Genomic DNA, 13,752 nt, shown 5'->3' with positions numbered 1-13,752 from the left:
ACAGTTTTCTAGCTAATTCCCTTCATGATGCATCTGAGTTCAAGGTACATATTCTAAGTTTAAATTTGAATAAAGGACCTGTGCATTCTTTTCTCTGAAAAGTCAACTACACATGCATTGGAAGAATTTCCCAAAGGACCACTCTTTTACTATAATATGTTCCTCTGTATACCATGTAGTAATTGTCTTTCATCTGCCTGATCTAATTTTGTACATCTTTAGACCACACTACAACATAACTGTATGTGCCATCCACTTCTCTGGCTCCTGGATGACAGCAGGCAGTCTTTTCTTAATGACTGACTGACCAGGTGATGGTTTTCCTCAAGGCCCTACTGCTGTATCAGCTGCTTAGGTTAGGCCCGCAGCACTACCCATGGCACTGTTGGACTGGATTGGCCAGAAAGTTGGTTTGGGTTTTTTATTTGGTACAGATAAACCTGAATGAACTTTTTGACCAACCCAATATAAAAGAGCACATCATCATCTCAAGAGGTCACGTATCAAACAGTACAGATATGAAGGATTCATTCTCCTTCTATAAAATGACAGATAACAGAAGGAGCAGGGAGAATGGATTGCGTTTGTGGGTGAACTGCAGATCTGAGTGAGTGGGCAGGCTGCCTAGCACCCTGGTCCAAGCTGTTCCTGCCCTGCTAAAGTTTTCATGAGGTATATCGACCTTGATGGCTCAAGTGGTAAAGAATCCTCCCTGCGGTGCAGGAGACTTGGATTTGATCCCTGGGTCGGAAAGATCCCTAGAGGAGAACATGGCAACCCACTCCAGTATTCTTGCCTAGAAAATCGCATGGACAGAGGAGCCTGGTAGGCTATAGTCAATGGGGTCGCAAGGAGTAGGACACGACTAAGCACACACGTATACATGGGAAGTCCCTCAAACATACTCACAGATTCTCAATCATGTTATTATTGGGTTTACTCTGGAAAAAGATCAGCAATAACTGTTAAAACAAATAAATGAAGTATCTTAGAGGGCGAACTTATGCTCATGTGACATTATAAGGGGGACCTGTTTTAAATGGACCATTTGTATTACAATAAGACCCTCCATAGTAAACTTTCCTCTCTTAGTATACAAAGATCTTTTTCTTTTGACTTTTGCTGCCTTTCTGGAAACCGTCTCCTCTTTCTCCCCTTCCTTTCCAAGCAGAGAGCCAGGCTTTAGAGAGTATGAGTACCTCGGACCTGAGGCCTCTTTTCCTGACCAACTACCCAGTCCTTAACCCTTAATAGCCTGGCTTTTGCTCTGGTGAGTCTTCTGAAACTGCCAATGTCAACTGTCTTGGTTTTCATCTTCTTTTACCTAAGAAATATTTAACACTTTAGCTATTGCTTGCTTCCTAAAAAAATCTCTTCCTCCTGTGTTTCTTCCCTTCTGTTTCCTTTAACATATGTTCCTTATCCCTCTTCTAAGGGTAAGCGTTTCTAAATGTTATTAATCCTAACTTTTCTAGTGGCATCAACTATCAATTTAGTGGAATATTTGAAGCTTATGGAATTTCACAGAAGAACACAGTACAGAACTCTTTCTTGTGAAGTAATAAACTCATTCAACAGTTAGTATTACATAGTAAGGACGCAGGTTTTCTGGGAATAAAATCATAGTAGATATGGATATTATCCTCAAGGGACTTAGAGCCTAATTCAGAAAATCAGACAGGTACACAAATACCTACAGAACTAGGTCAACAGAGGTATATGTTTACAGGGATACAGATAAAAAATTTTGTGAATTCTATGAAGGAAAAGATTACTGCCAGCTAGGGTGGGAAAGGGGAATCAGAAAAAGCTAATTTTAGGAAGAAGTTGTATTTACATGTGCGTATATTGAAAAGAAGAAATGAAAACTTTTAAAAATACAAATCTTTTAACAGAGAAAAATACATATGACTCTTTCAAAATGTAAGACTTTTAGTCATTTAAGAAGACCCTATTATTTCCAGAAAAATGGAAATTCATTTTCTTCATGTGTCATAGTTACTTTATGACACATTTTCGTATAACCTCTTTCCTTCATCTTTTTTCCATATTTTTTGTTGCAAAATTGGGTAAAAAAAATGTAGTATATGCATACCATGGAATATCATTCAGTCTTAAAAAGGAAGGAAATTCTGATGCATGCTCATGGATGACACTTGAGAACAATATGCTAAGTGAAATCAGATAGTCACAAAAGGACAAATGCTGTACTCTTCCACTCATATGAGGTGTTAGAGTAATGGAATTAATAGAGACAGGGAAGAATGGTGGTTGCCGGGAGCTGGGGGGAGGAAGAAGTGAGCAGGTACTATTTAATGGGTACAGAGGTTCAGTTTTGCAAGTTGAAAAAAGTTCTGGAGACTGATGGTAGTGATGTTTGTACAGTAATGTGAATGTACTTAATGCCAGAGAAGTGTACACTTTAAAATGGTTAAGATGGTAAATTTTATGCTATGTCTATTTGATTACAATTTACAAATATTTTTAAATATAAAAGGAATTTACTAATTAAAATTTATGTAGCAATCTTATTCCAAAGAAAGAATAACTCTCCTGAGGAAGCCTTCAGAGATATCAGCATCTGAGCTTCCTTAGCAAAGGAATTTCAAATATCATGAAGAATTTCTTAACAATCTCATATTTGGAATCACCATGCAAAAAGACATCTGATGAGACAATGCTTTTTTTTGGGAAACATTTGTCCATTTAAAACTTTGATTTTCTACTAAAAAATGCAAACTTAAAAATTTTCACATAAAAAAGTACCTCCATCTTAACATGACAACAAAATTTTTATAAAGAGACACAGATGAGCCATCTGAAATAAACTGCTGTGAGTTCAAGTCATGGCAGTTGGCTGGATGGTTTCTCTCTCATCAATAAGTAAGACATTGAGAAGCCAAGCCATACAGGAAAGAATTCAAAATAATCATGCAAATATAAATGATCAAAGTGAAAGTGAATGTTGCTCAGTCGTGTCAGATTCTTTGCGACCCCATGGTGTACAGTCCATGGAATTTCCCAGGCCAGAATACTGGAGAGGATGGCCTTTCCCTTCTCCAGGGGATCTTCCCAACCCAGGGATCGAACCCAGGTCTCCCGCATTGCAGACAGATTCTTTACCAGCTGAGCCACCAGGGAAGCCCATAAATGATCATACCCATCTAGAATTTAAAGGCTAAAAGACTCCCTTGGGATTAAAACCACTTTTTGGAGTTCAGGATTCCTCAAGCAGCCAAATCAGAGGAAATATAATTTTCCTTCATAAAAATACAAATGAGGAAGGCAAAAACAGCAGGAAAACGTAAAGAAAATACTAAAATGGGAAAAGCACATACTTATTTCATAAGATGATCCAGACTACTTTACCTTTTTGGTAACTTGAAAGGTCTGGATGGTCTGGAAAAAAGCAAAGGAAAAACAATCAGAAACAAGTCATCATAATACAAACAAATGCTTTATATATACATATAACATTTCACTTATTATCTCTCCTTATGAAAGAATCCTTGAAGAGTTAAAAAAGACATTTCTATTTGAGAGATTTTGGATTTAATAATGAATGTTGACCACCTTGTATGCCAGTAGGTGGCATATTCTCAGATGTTCATCACTCACTCCTAGGGGAGTCATAGTCATACCAGACATTCTCCAAACCTACAGCTACAGATTCCCTCATCTCTCTCACAACAGGAAGCCACATACCTCTCTCCAATCCGAGCTGCTTCTTACTTACATCTTTTTTCTTTTAATTTGGACATCAATACCTTCTTCAGCTAGAAATATCATATCACCTCTTCAGTTACAAAATTCACTGCTCATGTTCCACCATGCTGGAAGACAATGATTCTCCCCGTATGGGATGAAGACCCCTGGGAGTTCCTCATATCTTTCACAGGGTTTTTCAGGGCCTCCCTTTTCCAACCCCATACCTCTTTAAGGCTGGGTTTCGTCCATAATATTATATACTTCAACCAAACAGCAGACTGCAATAGACTGACTGCAGAAGCAAGTATGAGAAGCCTGCTGTCTCCTATTAAACCACACATCAAAGAGACTTACAAAAATGTGAAACAGTGCTAATCACCTCACTACAGTTTTTTTTTTCATTTTGGAAATTATTTTTCATAACTTATGTTAACATGTAAAGGGCTTATAGTCATTATTTTAAAAGAGTTAAATTAAAAAATTTAAATTTCTCAGTTTTAATTCCAATGTGGTACATATCAGATATAACACATAAAATATTAATACCTCTGGATCCTTAATAATTTTGAAAGTGTAAAAAGGTTGTGAGATCAAAAGGTTTGATAACCATTACAATAATACTGAGAGGATACTTAAATATTTGCTTAATAAATGAGTAATTTCCTACCTGTGTACTCTCTCCTAATCTGAAATCTACCACCAGGCTGTACCATACTTTGAGGAAACAAAACAAAATGAAACATCTATTTTTGGTTTTTCTACTTCAATCTATTATTCTTCCAGTAGTTAGACCTCTGTTTTAGATTTTCTTTGTGATCTAAAGTTTCCTTTCTTATTCTTCCCTCTCTTATTTATATGTCTCAGTAATATATATGTATTCATTCTTTAAAAAATATTTATTTAACTCCTGGTATTGCCATGAATGAGACCAACAGGGTCCCAAACTTCATGGAACTCACATTCCAGAATGCACTTTGTATCAATCTGCTTACAGAAAAGATGCATATGTTCTAAATTTCATGTGGTTTGTACATGTCCTCGTTGATGACTCTAAGCCCCTTAATATTATACTCAAGGAGATGAAACAACCCCAGAGATTGTAAGCACTGGAAACAGTCTTAGAGAAGACATATCCCAATTCCATCCCAGTCCTATTTTCAGAGATGAGCCTCTGTTTGCCTTTGGTCGTTCAGGGTCTTAGGAACAGAGCTGTAGAGAGAATTCATGTTTCCTGATCCCCACTTTGCTGTTCTTAGTCTTGTGTGTGTCAGTCTGTAATACCAAGGGGGGAAAATGACATAGGGGTAATCATAAAGTATTCATCTGTCATATATGAAAATAAGTAGTATTTCAGTGGGGAGATACGGAATTTGGAGTTTCTAGTAAGAAGAGCATAAGAGACCTTGTTGCTTCACAAATAAATATGAGACCAAATATTTGTGAATATTCTTTAGCATTACTAAAGAAATCAACTCTAAAATGTATTCTTTTAAAATACATATACAATAAAGAGAATTCCCTTTACAAGCTAAAAACTGACACACAGGGACCTATCTTATTTGTGCTCACATCTCCAGAGTCTAGTATAATGCAGGGTCCCTTGTAGATGTCAGATCAGAGTTTTCTTTTTTTTTTTTTTTCAGAGTTTTCTGAATTAATGAGTTAGTTAATTAATGAATCTTTTATTAATGAAAATTAATGAATCTTTTATTACTTTTCTCAGGTTCGACAGATGTGAAATCAGTAGTCAATGGACAGCAAGAAAATGAAGACATAAATATCAACACAAGTAAATTTAGTTCTATTTTCTATTTGTTTATCTACCTGTTAAACACATACATAGACACAAACGCACCCTCTGTAACTTAAACACATTCATATCTATGAATCCTAAACTTTACTACTAAGCTTTACTACCCACTTTACTACATTTTGCAAGTTTTCGTTTGTGTCTCTGAATCCTATAATAGAGGCCCTTTTATTCAATGCTGCAAGAATCATTAATTTGGTGGCTAATCAGAAAGGTTAAAGTAAAATCTTCTTTAAAAGTGCCACAGACATTTCTTACATATCTAATTATGCTCAGTAATGTCTGACTCTTTGTGACCCCATGAACTGTAGCCCATCTGGCTTCTCTGACCATGGAATTCCCCAGGTAAGAATACTGGAGTGGGTAGCCATTTCCTTCTCCAGGGTATCTTCCCAACCCAGGGATGGAACCCAGGTCTCTTGCATTGCAGCCAGATTCTTTACTGTCTGAGCCACCAGGGAAACCCCAATGCATACACAGATGCCAAGGGAAATCTACCAAGGGAAAACCCCCACAGTCTTCTCAAATATAATTATATACTGATGTTTTTAAAAATAGGTTTTACTGAGATATAGTTCACATTTGTTGTTGGTTGCTAAGTCATGCCGATGCCTTGCAACCCCATGGGTTGCAGCACATCAGGCTCCTCTGTCCTCTACTATCTCCTGGACTTTGCTCAAATTCATGTCTGTTGGGTCAGTGATGCTATCTAACCATCTCATCCTCTGCTGTCCTCTTCTCCTTTTGCCTTCAATCTTTCCCAGCATCAAGGTCTTTGCCAAAGAGTTAGCTTTTCCCACCAGGTGGCCAAATTATTGGAGCTTCAGCTTCAGCTTCAGCATCAGTCTTTCCAATGAATATTCAGAGTTGATTCCCTGTAGGATTGACTGCCTTGATCTCCTAGATGTCCAAGGGATTCTCAAGAGTATTCTCCAGCACCACAATTGGAAAGCATCAATTCTTTGGCGCTCAGCCTTCTTTATGGTCCAACTCTTACATACATGACTACTGAAAAAACCACAGCTTTGACTATATAGACCTTTGTAGGCAAATGATGTCTCTGCCTTTTAATATATTCTCTAGGTTTGATACAGTTTTCCTTCTAAGGATAATTATTCCATTTAAAGCCTACAAGTTAATGGGTCTTAGTGCTTCCACAGAGTTGTGTGACCATCACCACAACCACACACTGCTTTTTAAAGAACATGCTATCTTAACTCCAATGATGAAGCTATTAATGAGCTTTGCAAGAAGATTTATTTTTAGAGAGGGAGACAATGACCAAAGAAGCCAGTCACTTAACTTGTACACAAAACCTTAATTTGTCACTCTCACTTTTCAAGTTACACATCCTCAAAACTACCTCTTGAATTTCCACAAGAAATTAACAGATTTTTCTTTAGACTTAAGGTGATCCCCAGAGCCATAGCTCTGGGCTGGATCATACCCAGAAGTTGCAAAAAAAAAAAAAAAAGATGTTTTATTATATACATTTTGGGTTGTTACAAATATAAATATTCTTTTCCCTCCTATTCACCCCCATTAACTTTTTTTTAAACTGAGAAATTCATGGATCTACAACTAGTTTATTCCCAAGGGACTTTCTGTCAACTATGTATTCATCACATTCTTTCTGCTTGAGGAAAAACTTCATTTTATGTTAAAGTTGAGACAATAAGTAGAGATTGTTGACATCAGTTGAGAAAGAAAAATTGAGGTTACTGCAAAGATACCTTCTGGGAAAACATTAGATCCCTTTGAAGTTTTTATACTAATGGACATGACAAACAGATGTTTGAAACACCAAAACCACAACTGCAGGTAAAACATGAAACCTGTTTGATTTACGGTTTAAGGTGTTGCCATCTTGAATTCTGCCCTACAGTCTCTTACCAGCACATAGCTGTTTAAGGAGGCAGGCAAGGGAATCCAACATACACTTTCATGATCAAAACTGGTCTTTCTTCATTTGTACCATCTTTCTGATTTGCTACTTTTAATAGCTATCTAATAAAATCTGCAGAATGATTTTTTTCCCTCCTAACCTCAGTCTTGTGTTGCTAAATAACAACTGGTAAAAACAAAAGAGAGAAACCATGTTTTTCCAGGGTTCATTCACCTTTTAATAGCATCTGGTCAAAACCCATGCAAAAAAAAAACAAATAAAAAATAATAATCTTAGGTGGAAACATCTGCTTGTTCTTTGGTTAGGGTTGTAGACATTTTCTGTTCTGCTGAGAAAAAGCCCCAAGGTGGATGACATCTGCAGGCTCCACGACACAACTTCTGCAGGCTGTATTGTAAATAAGCTTGGGTTGTGCACAATCCCCAGATGACCAGCTGGAGTGTCATTCTCTCTCCCACTCAAGAAAATATTTCTGTATGTGACTGGGTAACAGTGACATGATTGTAGAGCTAAATTCAACTCTTCTTTCAAAAAAAGAAATAAAGCATTTGCAAACTCAGTACTCATGCTAAGTAATTAATTGCCTCTGGCACTTCACATTTGAGATCTGTAATAGCAGTTGAGAACCTTGGCTCCAGCTCAGATGACCAGTGAATTGTGGTATGTGCACATATATTGGTCAAGGGACCAACTAACAAGAGTGTAGAGTTCTCAGAAGAAGGGAGGGTGGGGGGTACAAAGAAGGGTAATCATGACAATGGGGGTTGGGGGAAATACAGAAGGAAGATCTTTTAAAAAGGTCATTAAAAAAAGTATGGGAGGGAAAAAGTTAATAGGAAACAGGAAGGAATGTAGAAAAGCTACAAATGGTCTGTTTCTTGGTTTCCCTCACTGTTCCTCTTTCTTTTGATAAATTTTGGGAAAAGAATGGCAGATTGTAGGGTGAGGGAAATGGGACTGCTAAAACATGAAAACATTCCACCCATCTAGAGAGCTCAATTGTTGAGGTAACTGCAGAATTAATGTAACAACTTAGAAAGGGACAGTATCAAGTTTCACAAATTCCAAATAGCTCTTCCTAGCATTCAGGAAAACCAAAGCTGTGGAAAAAAAGAGTTCTGTATATTTCTGAACAACTAAAATGCTGTGAAGGAAATACATTTTCCACTTTATGGTAGTAACCAAATTTAAATTAAAAAATGCTCAAAGTAGCATATTTTAGTCTCAGTAGTTCCATATTTTAGTCCCACAGGATTGTGCCACATTGCCTTTTTGTAAAAGGGGTATTCTGCAATTAATAACTTCAGTTCAATGCTGGCATGTTACGGAGAAAGTATCTGAAAATAAAGAATCCACACTTTGATAAGCATTCTTTAAAAGATTTCCAACACAAACAAAACCAGTCTTCATCACTAAGTATTTCCATGAATCATCACTGGCACGCTTGGGGTCTAACGTGAAGATGAAACAGATACCCTGTAGACAAGCTAAGCTTGGCCTTTAATTCATCTTCATGCACCAGAGCTAAATGTTTATGGTCTGTGTCGAGTGATTTGAAAGATAACAATAACCGCAACTACTTGCATAACCCATGTCCTGACTGCTCGAGAGATGTTGACTCAAAAGTACTGGTCACTTTGACATCTCAAACTGCTGTAACTGACCAGAGTCCCACTACCATAAAAAATATAAACTAGGAGACCTGGCAGTCCAGTGGTTAAGACTCTGCTCCCAAAGCAGGCAGTTCGAGTTTGATCCCTCCTCAGTTCAGTTCATTTGCTCAGTCGTGTCTGACTCTTTTCGACCCCATGAATCGCAGCATGCCAGGCCTCCCTGTCCATCACCATCTCCTGGATTAAAATCCCACATGCCTTGGGGCCAAAAAAAACAAAACATAAAACAAAAGCAATATTGTAACCAATTCAATAAAAACCTTAAAAATGGTCTACATAAAAAAATCTTAAAAAAAATAAACGAGGAGAGCAAGGAAAAGGTTGGATGTGGACTAATATTTAGAGAGCATGTAATAAATAGACATCTCTTTATAAATGTTAAAAAAGAAATTGAGCAGAAATTAAATATTTGAGTATGAGGCAACTGTCTTTAAGAAAACAGGTGAACTTAGTAATCAAAAAATGTGAGTTAAAGATAAATAACTCGGTCCTAGTGGATAGTACAGGGAACTACATTCAATGTCTTGTAATAACCTATAATGGAAAAGAATCTGAAAAAGAATATATATGCCTGTATTAAAAAATGTGAGTTAAAGTCTAAACCAATGAAACTCATTAGTTGAACGATCTTGAACAAGTCCTTTAATTTCTCAGTATTTGTGAGAAATGAATAATACAAAGAATGGACTCTGTGAGTAATAGTTTTCTGTTACTACTACTACCATTACTGTTAATACCACTACCAGCACCACCACATTACTAGTAGCTCGTCCGGAAATGGCATTTACGCATCAGTAAGGAAGTAATGCAGAAGACTAAAGTGTACTGTGCTTTTGTTCATAAGCATAGTGAACCTTTATGATTTACTTTACAAGATTCAAATGGCACTTGCTACTGGCTGAATATAATAAAAATAAATGGTATCATACCCGCAAGCCTAATTAGAACAAGAAATTGTTAGAACTGTAGGAAACTCTAAAAGTCTTCCCTCTAATCTTTGTTTTCATATAACAAAGGAGAAAAAGGTACAAGGTTACAGAGAAAGTCAACGAAGAGCCAGGTCTAGAATGTGAATTTTCTGCCTTGATCCTGTACTTTTGACCACAACCTGGAAAAGAGTACACTGATGGAGGTTATGAGATACTGCTTGTGAACCAAAATGGAAAGCAGGGCGGAACAAGATCTTATTTAAGAGCAAATGGTACGTGTTCATAAGCGTGCATTTGCAAGGATGTTCACTGAGGTATGGTTTACAGTAAGGAAAAAAGTGAGAGCAACCTAAAGGCCCATTTATTAATAGAAGGATGCTTAATTAATGGTAGTGCATCTATACTGTGGAACACTGCACAGAACAAATTCTCAGAGGTACACTTACACAGATGTATACTGATACAGAAAGGGCGCCAAGACAAAGTGAGAGAGTTCAATATAATTTCATATGGTGTTTTTGAGAAAAACTATATAAAATACGTAAATGTAAAAATTCAGAAGGGAACATGGCAAATCAATATCCTTGTTTACCATGAGAGAAGGAATCAAGAGTGAGTTTTACTTTATATTTTTGAATCCTTCATGAGAACGTATTCATATATTCGTTGTACAGTTACAAAGAAATGGGAGAGAACTTTACAGAGAGAAATTGCATACTTACTCATTTAGGTACACATGACTGAATATTTTATTTGAAATATTTTATTTGAAAATTTCTCTCATTGACATAGACTTTAGGAAGGATGAAAACATCCCAGCTAACTATATACTAGATGAAAATAGCTAACACTATACACAGATCATAAATTATCAAAGAACTTAAAACAAAATACATTTAATACAAAATCTACAGTTAATTTTGTTCAATTCAAATATTAACTGCACAGTTTAAATGACACCACGTAATCTGATCTTCACTGGAATCACCTGGGTAGCTTATTTAAAAAAGCGATTTCCAGGGTCCTCAGGGATCTGGTTCAGTAGGTCTTGGAATAGAGCCTACACAGTCAGAACTTGAACCACTGCTTAGGACAATCTGCCAGGAAAATGTGACTTTCAGACAAGAAGCAATTAGAGAATAGTACAAGAAAATAATAAAAACTTAAAGGTATAGTACAAAATATTGAGTAGGGGAGATAATACTGGAACAGAGTATTCCACAAAGAACAGCAACTGAACTCGACATGAGTAGAATTTGAACTAGGTCTTCAAGGATAGTTAGATTTCAGACAGATAAATAGGAGGCACAGTTTCCCTGGAAACAAACAGTACTAAGTCCTGTGCCAGACACCTTCCCGTAGCAGCGTGAGCAACGGCAACAGGACTTAATGAGGGAATAGTGCAGAGCGCTACTGGACCAGATTGGGAGCTAGTGTAGTGTTCTAGGTGTACAGTGTGGGGCGAAAAAGAAATAACGAAGAGTTTAATCTTCCTTTAATGATTCAGAAAGCCTCTAAGAATCTTATACATACATAATCAAAATATGAGGAACTATTGTCATAAATACATTATTATGTAATATATAATAAGATTGGGATTGACATATACACACTACTATATATAAAATGGATAGCTAATAAGAATCTACTCTATAACACAGGGAATTCTACTCAATGCTCTAATGACCTAAATGGGAACAGAATCTAAAAAAGAGTGGATATTATGGGCTTCCCTGGTGGCTCAGACGGTAAAGAATCCGCCTGCAATGCGGGAGACCTGTGTTAGATCTCAGCTAGGAAGATCCCCTGGAGAAGGGCATGGCAACCCACTCCAGAATTCTTGCCTGGGGAATCCCCACGGACAGGGGAGCCTGGTGGGCTACAGTCCGTGGGGTTGCAAAGAGTCGGACACAACTGAGTGACTAAGCACACACACATACACACACATATTTATGTATAACTGATTCACTTTTCTGTACAGCAGAAACCAACACAACATTGTAAATCAACTATATGTCAATAAAATTAATTAAAAGTAAATAAAAATTGGAAAAACAAAACATAAATTATTATATAATTGTTATTAATTACATATTTATTATCTATGTTATTAATATAAAATATATAGATGTAGTTAATATGTAATTATATATTCAATAATATTAAAAAATATATATTACACGAAGAAAACTCTGGTGAACTTTTGGATAAATTTATATCTTCTATGTATAACACACTTTCATACTCTCAGTTATTTAGAACCCAGTTCTCCTGCATTGCAGGTAGTTTCTTTCCCATCTGAGCCACCAGGGAAGCCCATTAATATTTATTCAATATACATAATGATGAACTTTAAGTACAATGAGAAGTGCCTAAAACTTCACTTATCTCTACATAAGGAATTAAAAGTTGCTGCAGTACCTACTGAAATGAAGCTAGAGATAATTTGAATTACAACACAAAGGGGTTGTCCAAAAGGTTAGTCTGGAAGTTGAGGGCATAGTTCTTTACGTATATTTGAGAAGTTTCCATTAAGCCTGATTCAACAAATACATTTTTTTACTTTCATCAAGGTAAGTTACACAAACATTTCACCACTTTCAAAATTTTATGGATCTTGGCTTCCCTGGTAGCTCAGATGGTAAAGAATTCACCTGCAATGCAGGAGACCTTTGTTTGATCCCTGAGTGGGAAGATCCCCTGGAGAAGGGAATGGCTACCCACTCCAGTATTCTGGCATGGAGAATTCCATTGGCAGAGGAGCCTGGCATGCTACAGTCCATGGGGTAGCAAAGAGTCAAACACAGCTGAGTGACTTTCACTTTCACTATCTGTAAAAAAGTAAAAATGTTTGGCATTTTTATTACAAAGTATACAAATAAGAGTTTGTATGTTAATTAAAACCTCAGTGAGGTCTATTTGCATTCCTGAAAATAAGTTATCTATTAATATTTTATTAATAGGACAAGACCTTCATCAATTAGACTGGAGATCAAAAGTATAAACATAATCATAATCCCAAAACTTGCCAATTATTTTCTCCAATATTGCTGGTTTTCAATTTTTAGTATAACACATCTGCATTTTGTTCAGTGTAAGAACTAAAGATCTTACACTGAGCAAAAGGTATTCAAACTCCACGTTAGAAGATTATTAATCTTTCTTAAATTCATTTCCCATATATTCTGAATTATTTTGGCCCCCACAAAATTATTCAGTACCAAACAAGTTTGAGTTTGGAAGGTTAAAAGTCACACCTGCTATCAAAAACTTTGCGGGGAGGGTGGGGAAGTTAAAAAAATAATAAAAATCCACTGTATCAAAATGAATTCCAACGGTGTAACCAATACCTTGCAGCTGTTGTGATATCTTCATTTTACTGGCCAGGAGGATAGACTATTCCCTCAACTACTATAGAAATTCTTTAGTTATGCTTTTCAGAACAACATATAGTGAAATTGATTTTTCTTCCTTAACTAAATTTTCTCATATTTATCCTTTAACTTAAAAAGTTATATTTATATAACTCAACGGTCTAGAAGCTTTACTAAAAGAGATCAAAGCAAAACTCCAACACAGTTTTTATAAAAATAATACTGGCAGGAAAAGAGTCTTGTTAGACAAAGTCAAGGTTAAAAAAAAAAAAAATCAACTATGCTTAAAAGAATTAGACTGAGAAGAAACGATAATTTTTGAAGAAAAATGAGGAAACCCCCAGGATGATGG

General features: G+C 36.3%; 1 protein-coding gene across 9 annotated transcripts in view; it reads right to left on the bottom strand.

Moving 5' to 3' along the window:
• The window catches only part of DISP1 (dispatched RND transporter family member 1), a 222,014-nt gene that overhangs the window by 19,713 nt on the left and 188,549 nt on the right, over positions 1 to 13,752 (bottom strand). For all 9 annotated transcript variants that reach the window (XM_061382281.1, XM_061382284.1, XM_061382286.1 and 6 more), the window contains one exon: positions 3,370 to 3,399. In XM_061382281.1, coding sequence (XP_061238265.1) covers positions 3,370 to 3,399 — 30 coding nt within the window. The remainder of the gene's footprint in view (positions 1 to 3,369; positions 3,400 to 13,752) is intronic.

The sequence above is a fragment of the Bos javanicus genome, chromosome 16, assembly GCF_032452875.1.
Source record: "Bos javanicus breed banteng chromosome 16, ARS-OSU_banteng_1.0, whole genome shotgun sequence".
Lineage (NCBI taxonomy): Eukaryota > Metazoa > Chordata > Mammalia > Artiodactyla > Bovidae > Bos > Bos javanicus.
The sequence above is the reverse complement of the archived record's forward strand: the minus strand, read 5'-3'. Positions and strand labels throughout refer to the sequence as shown.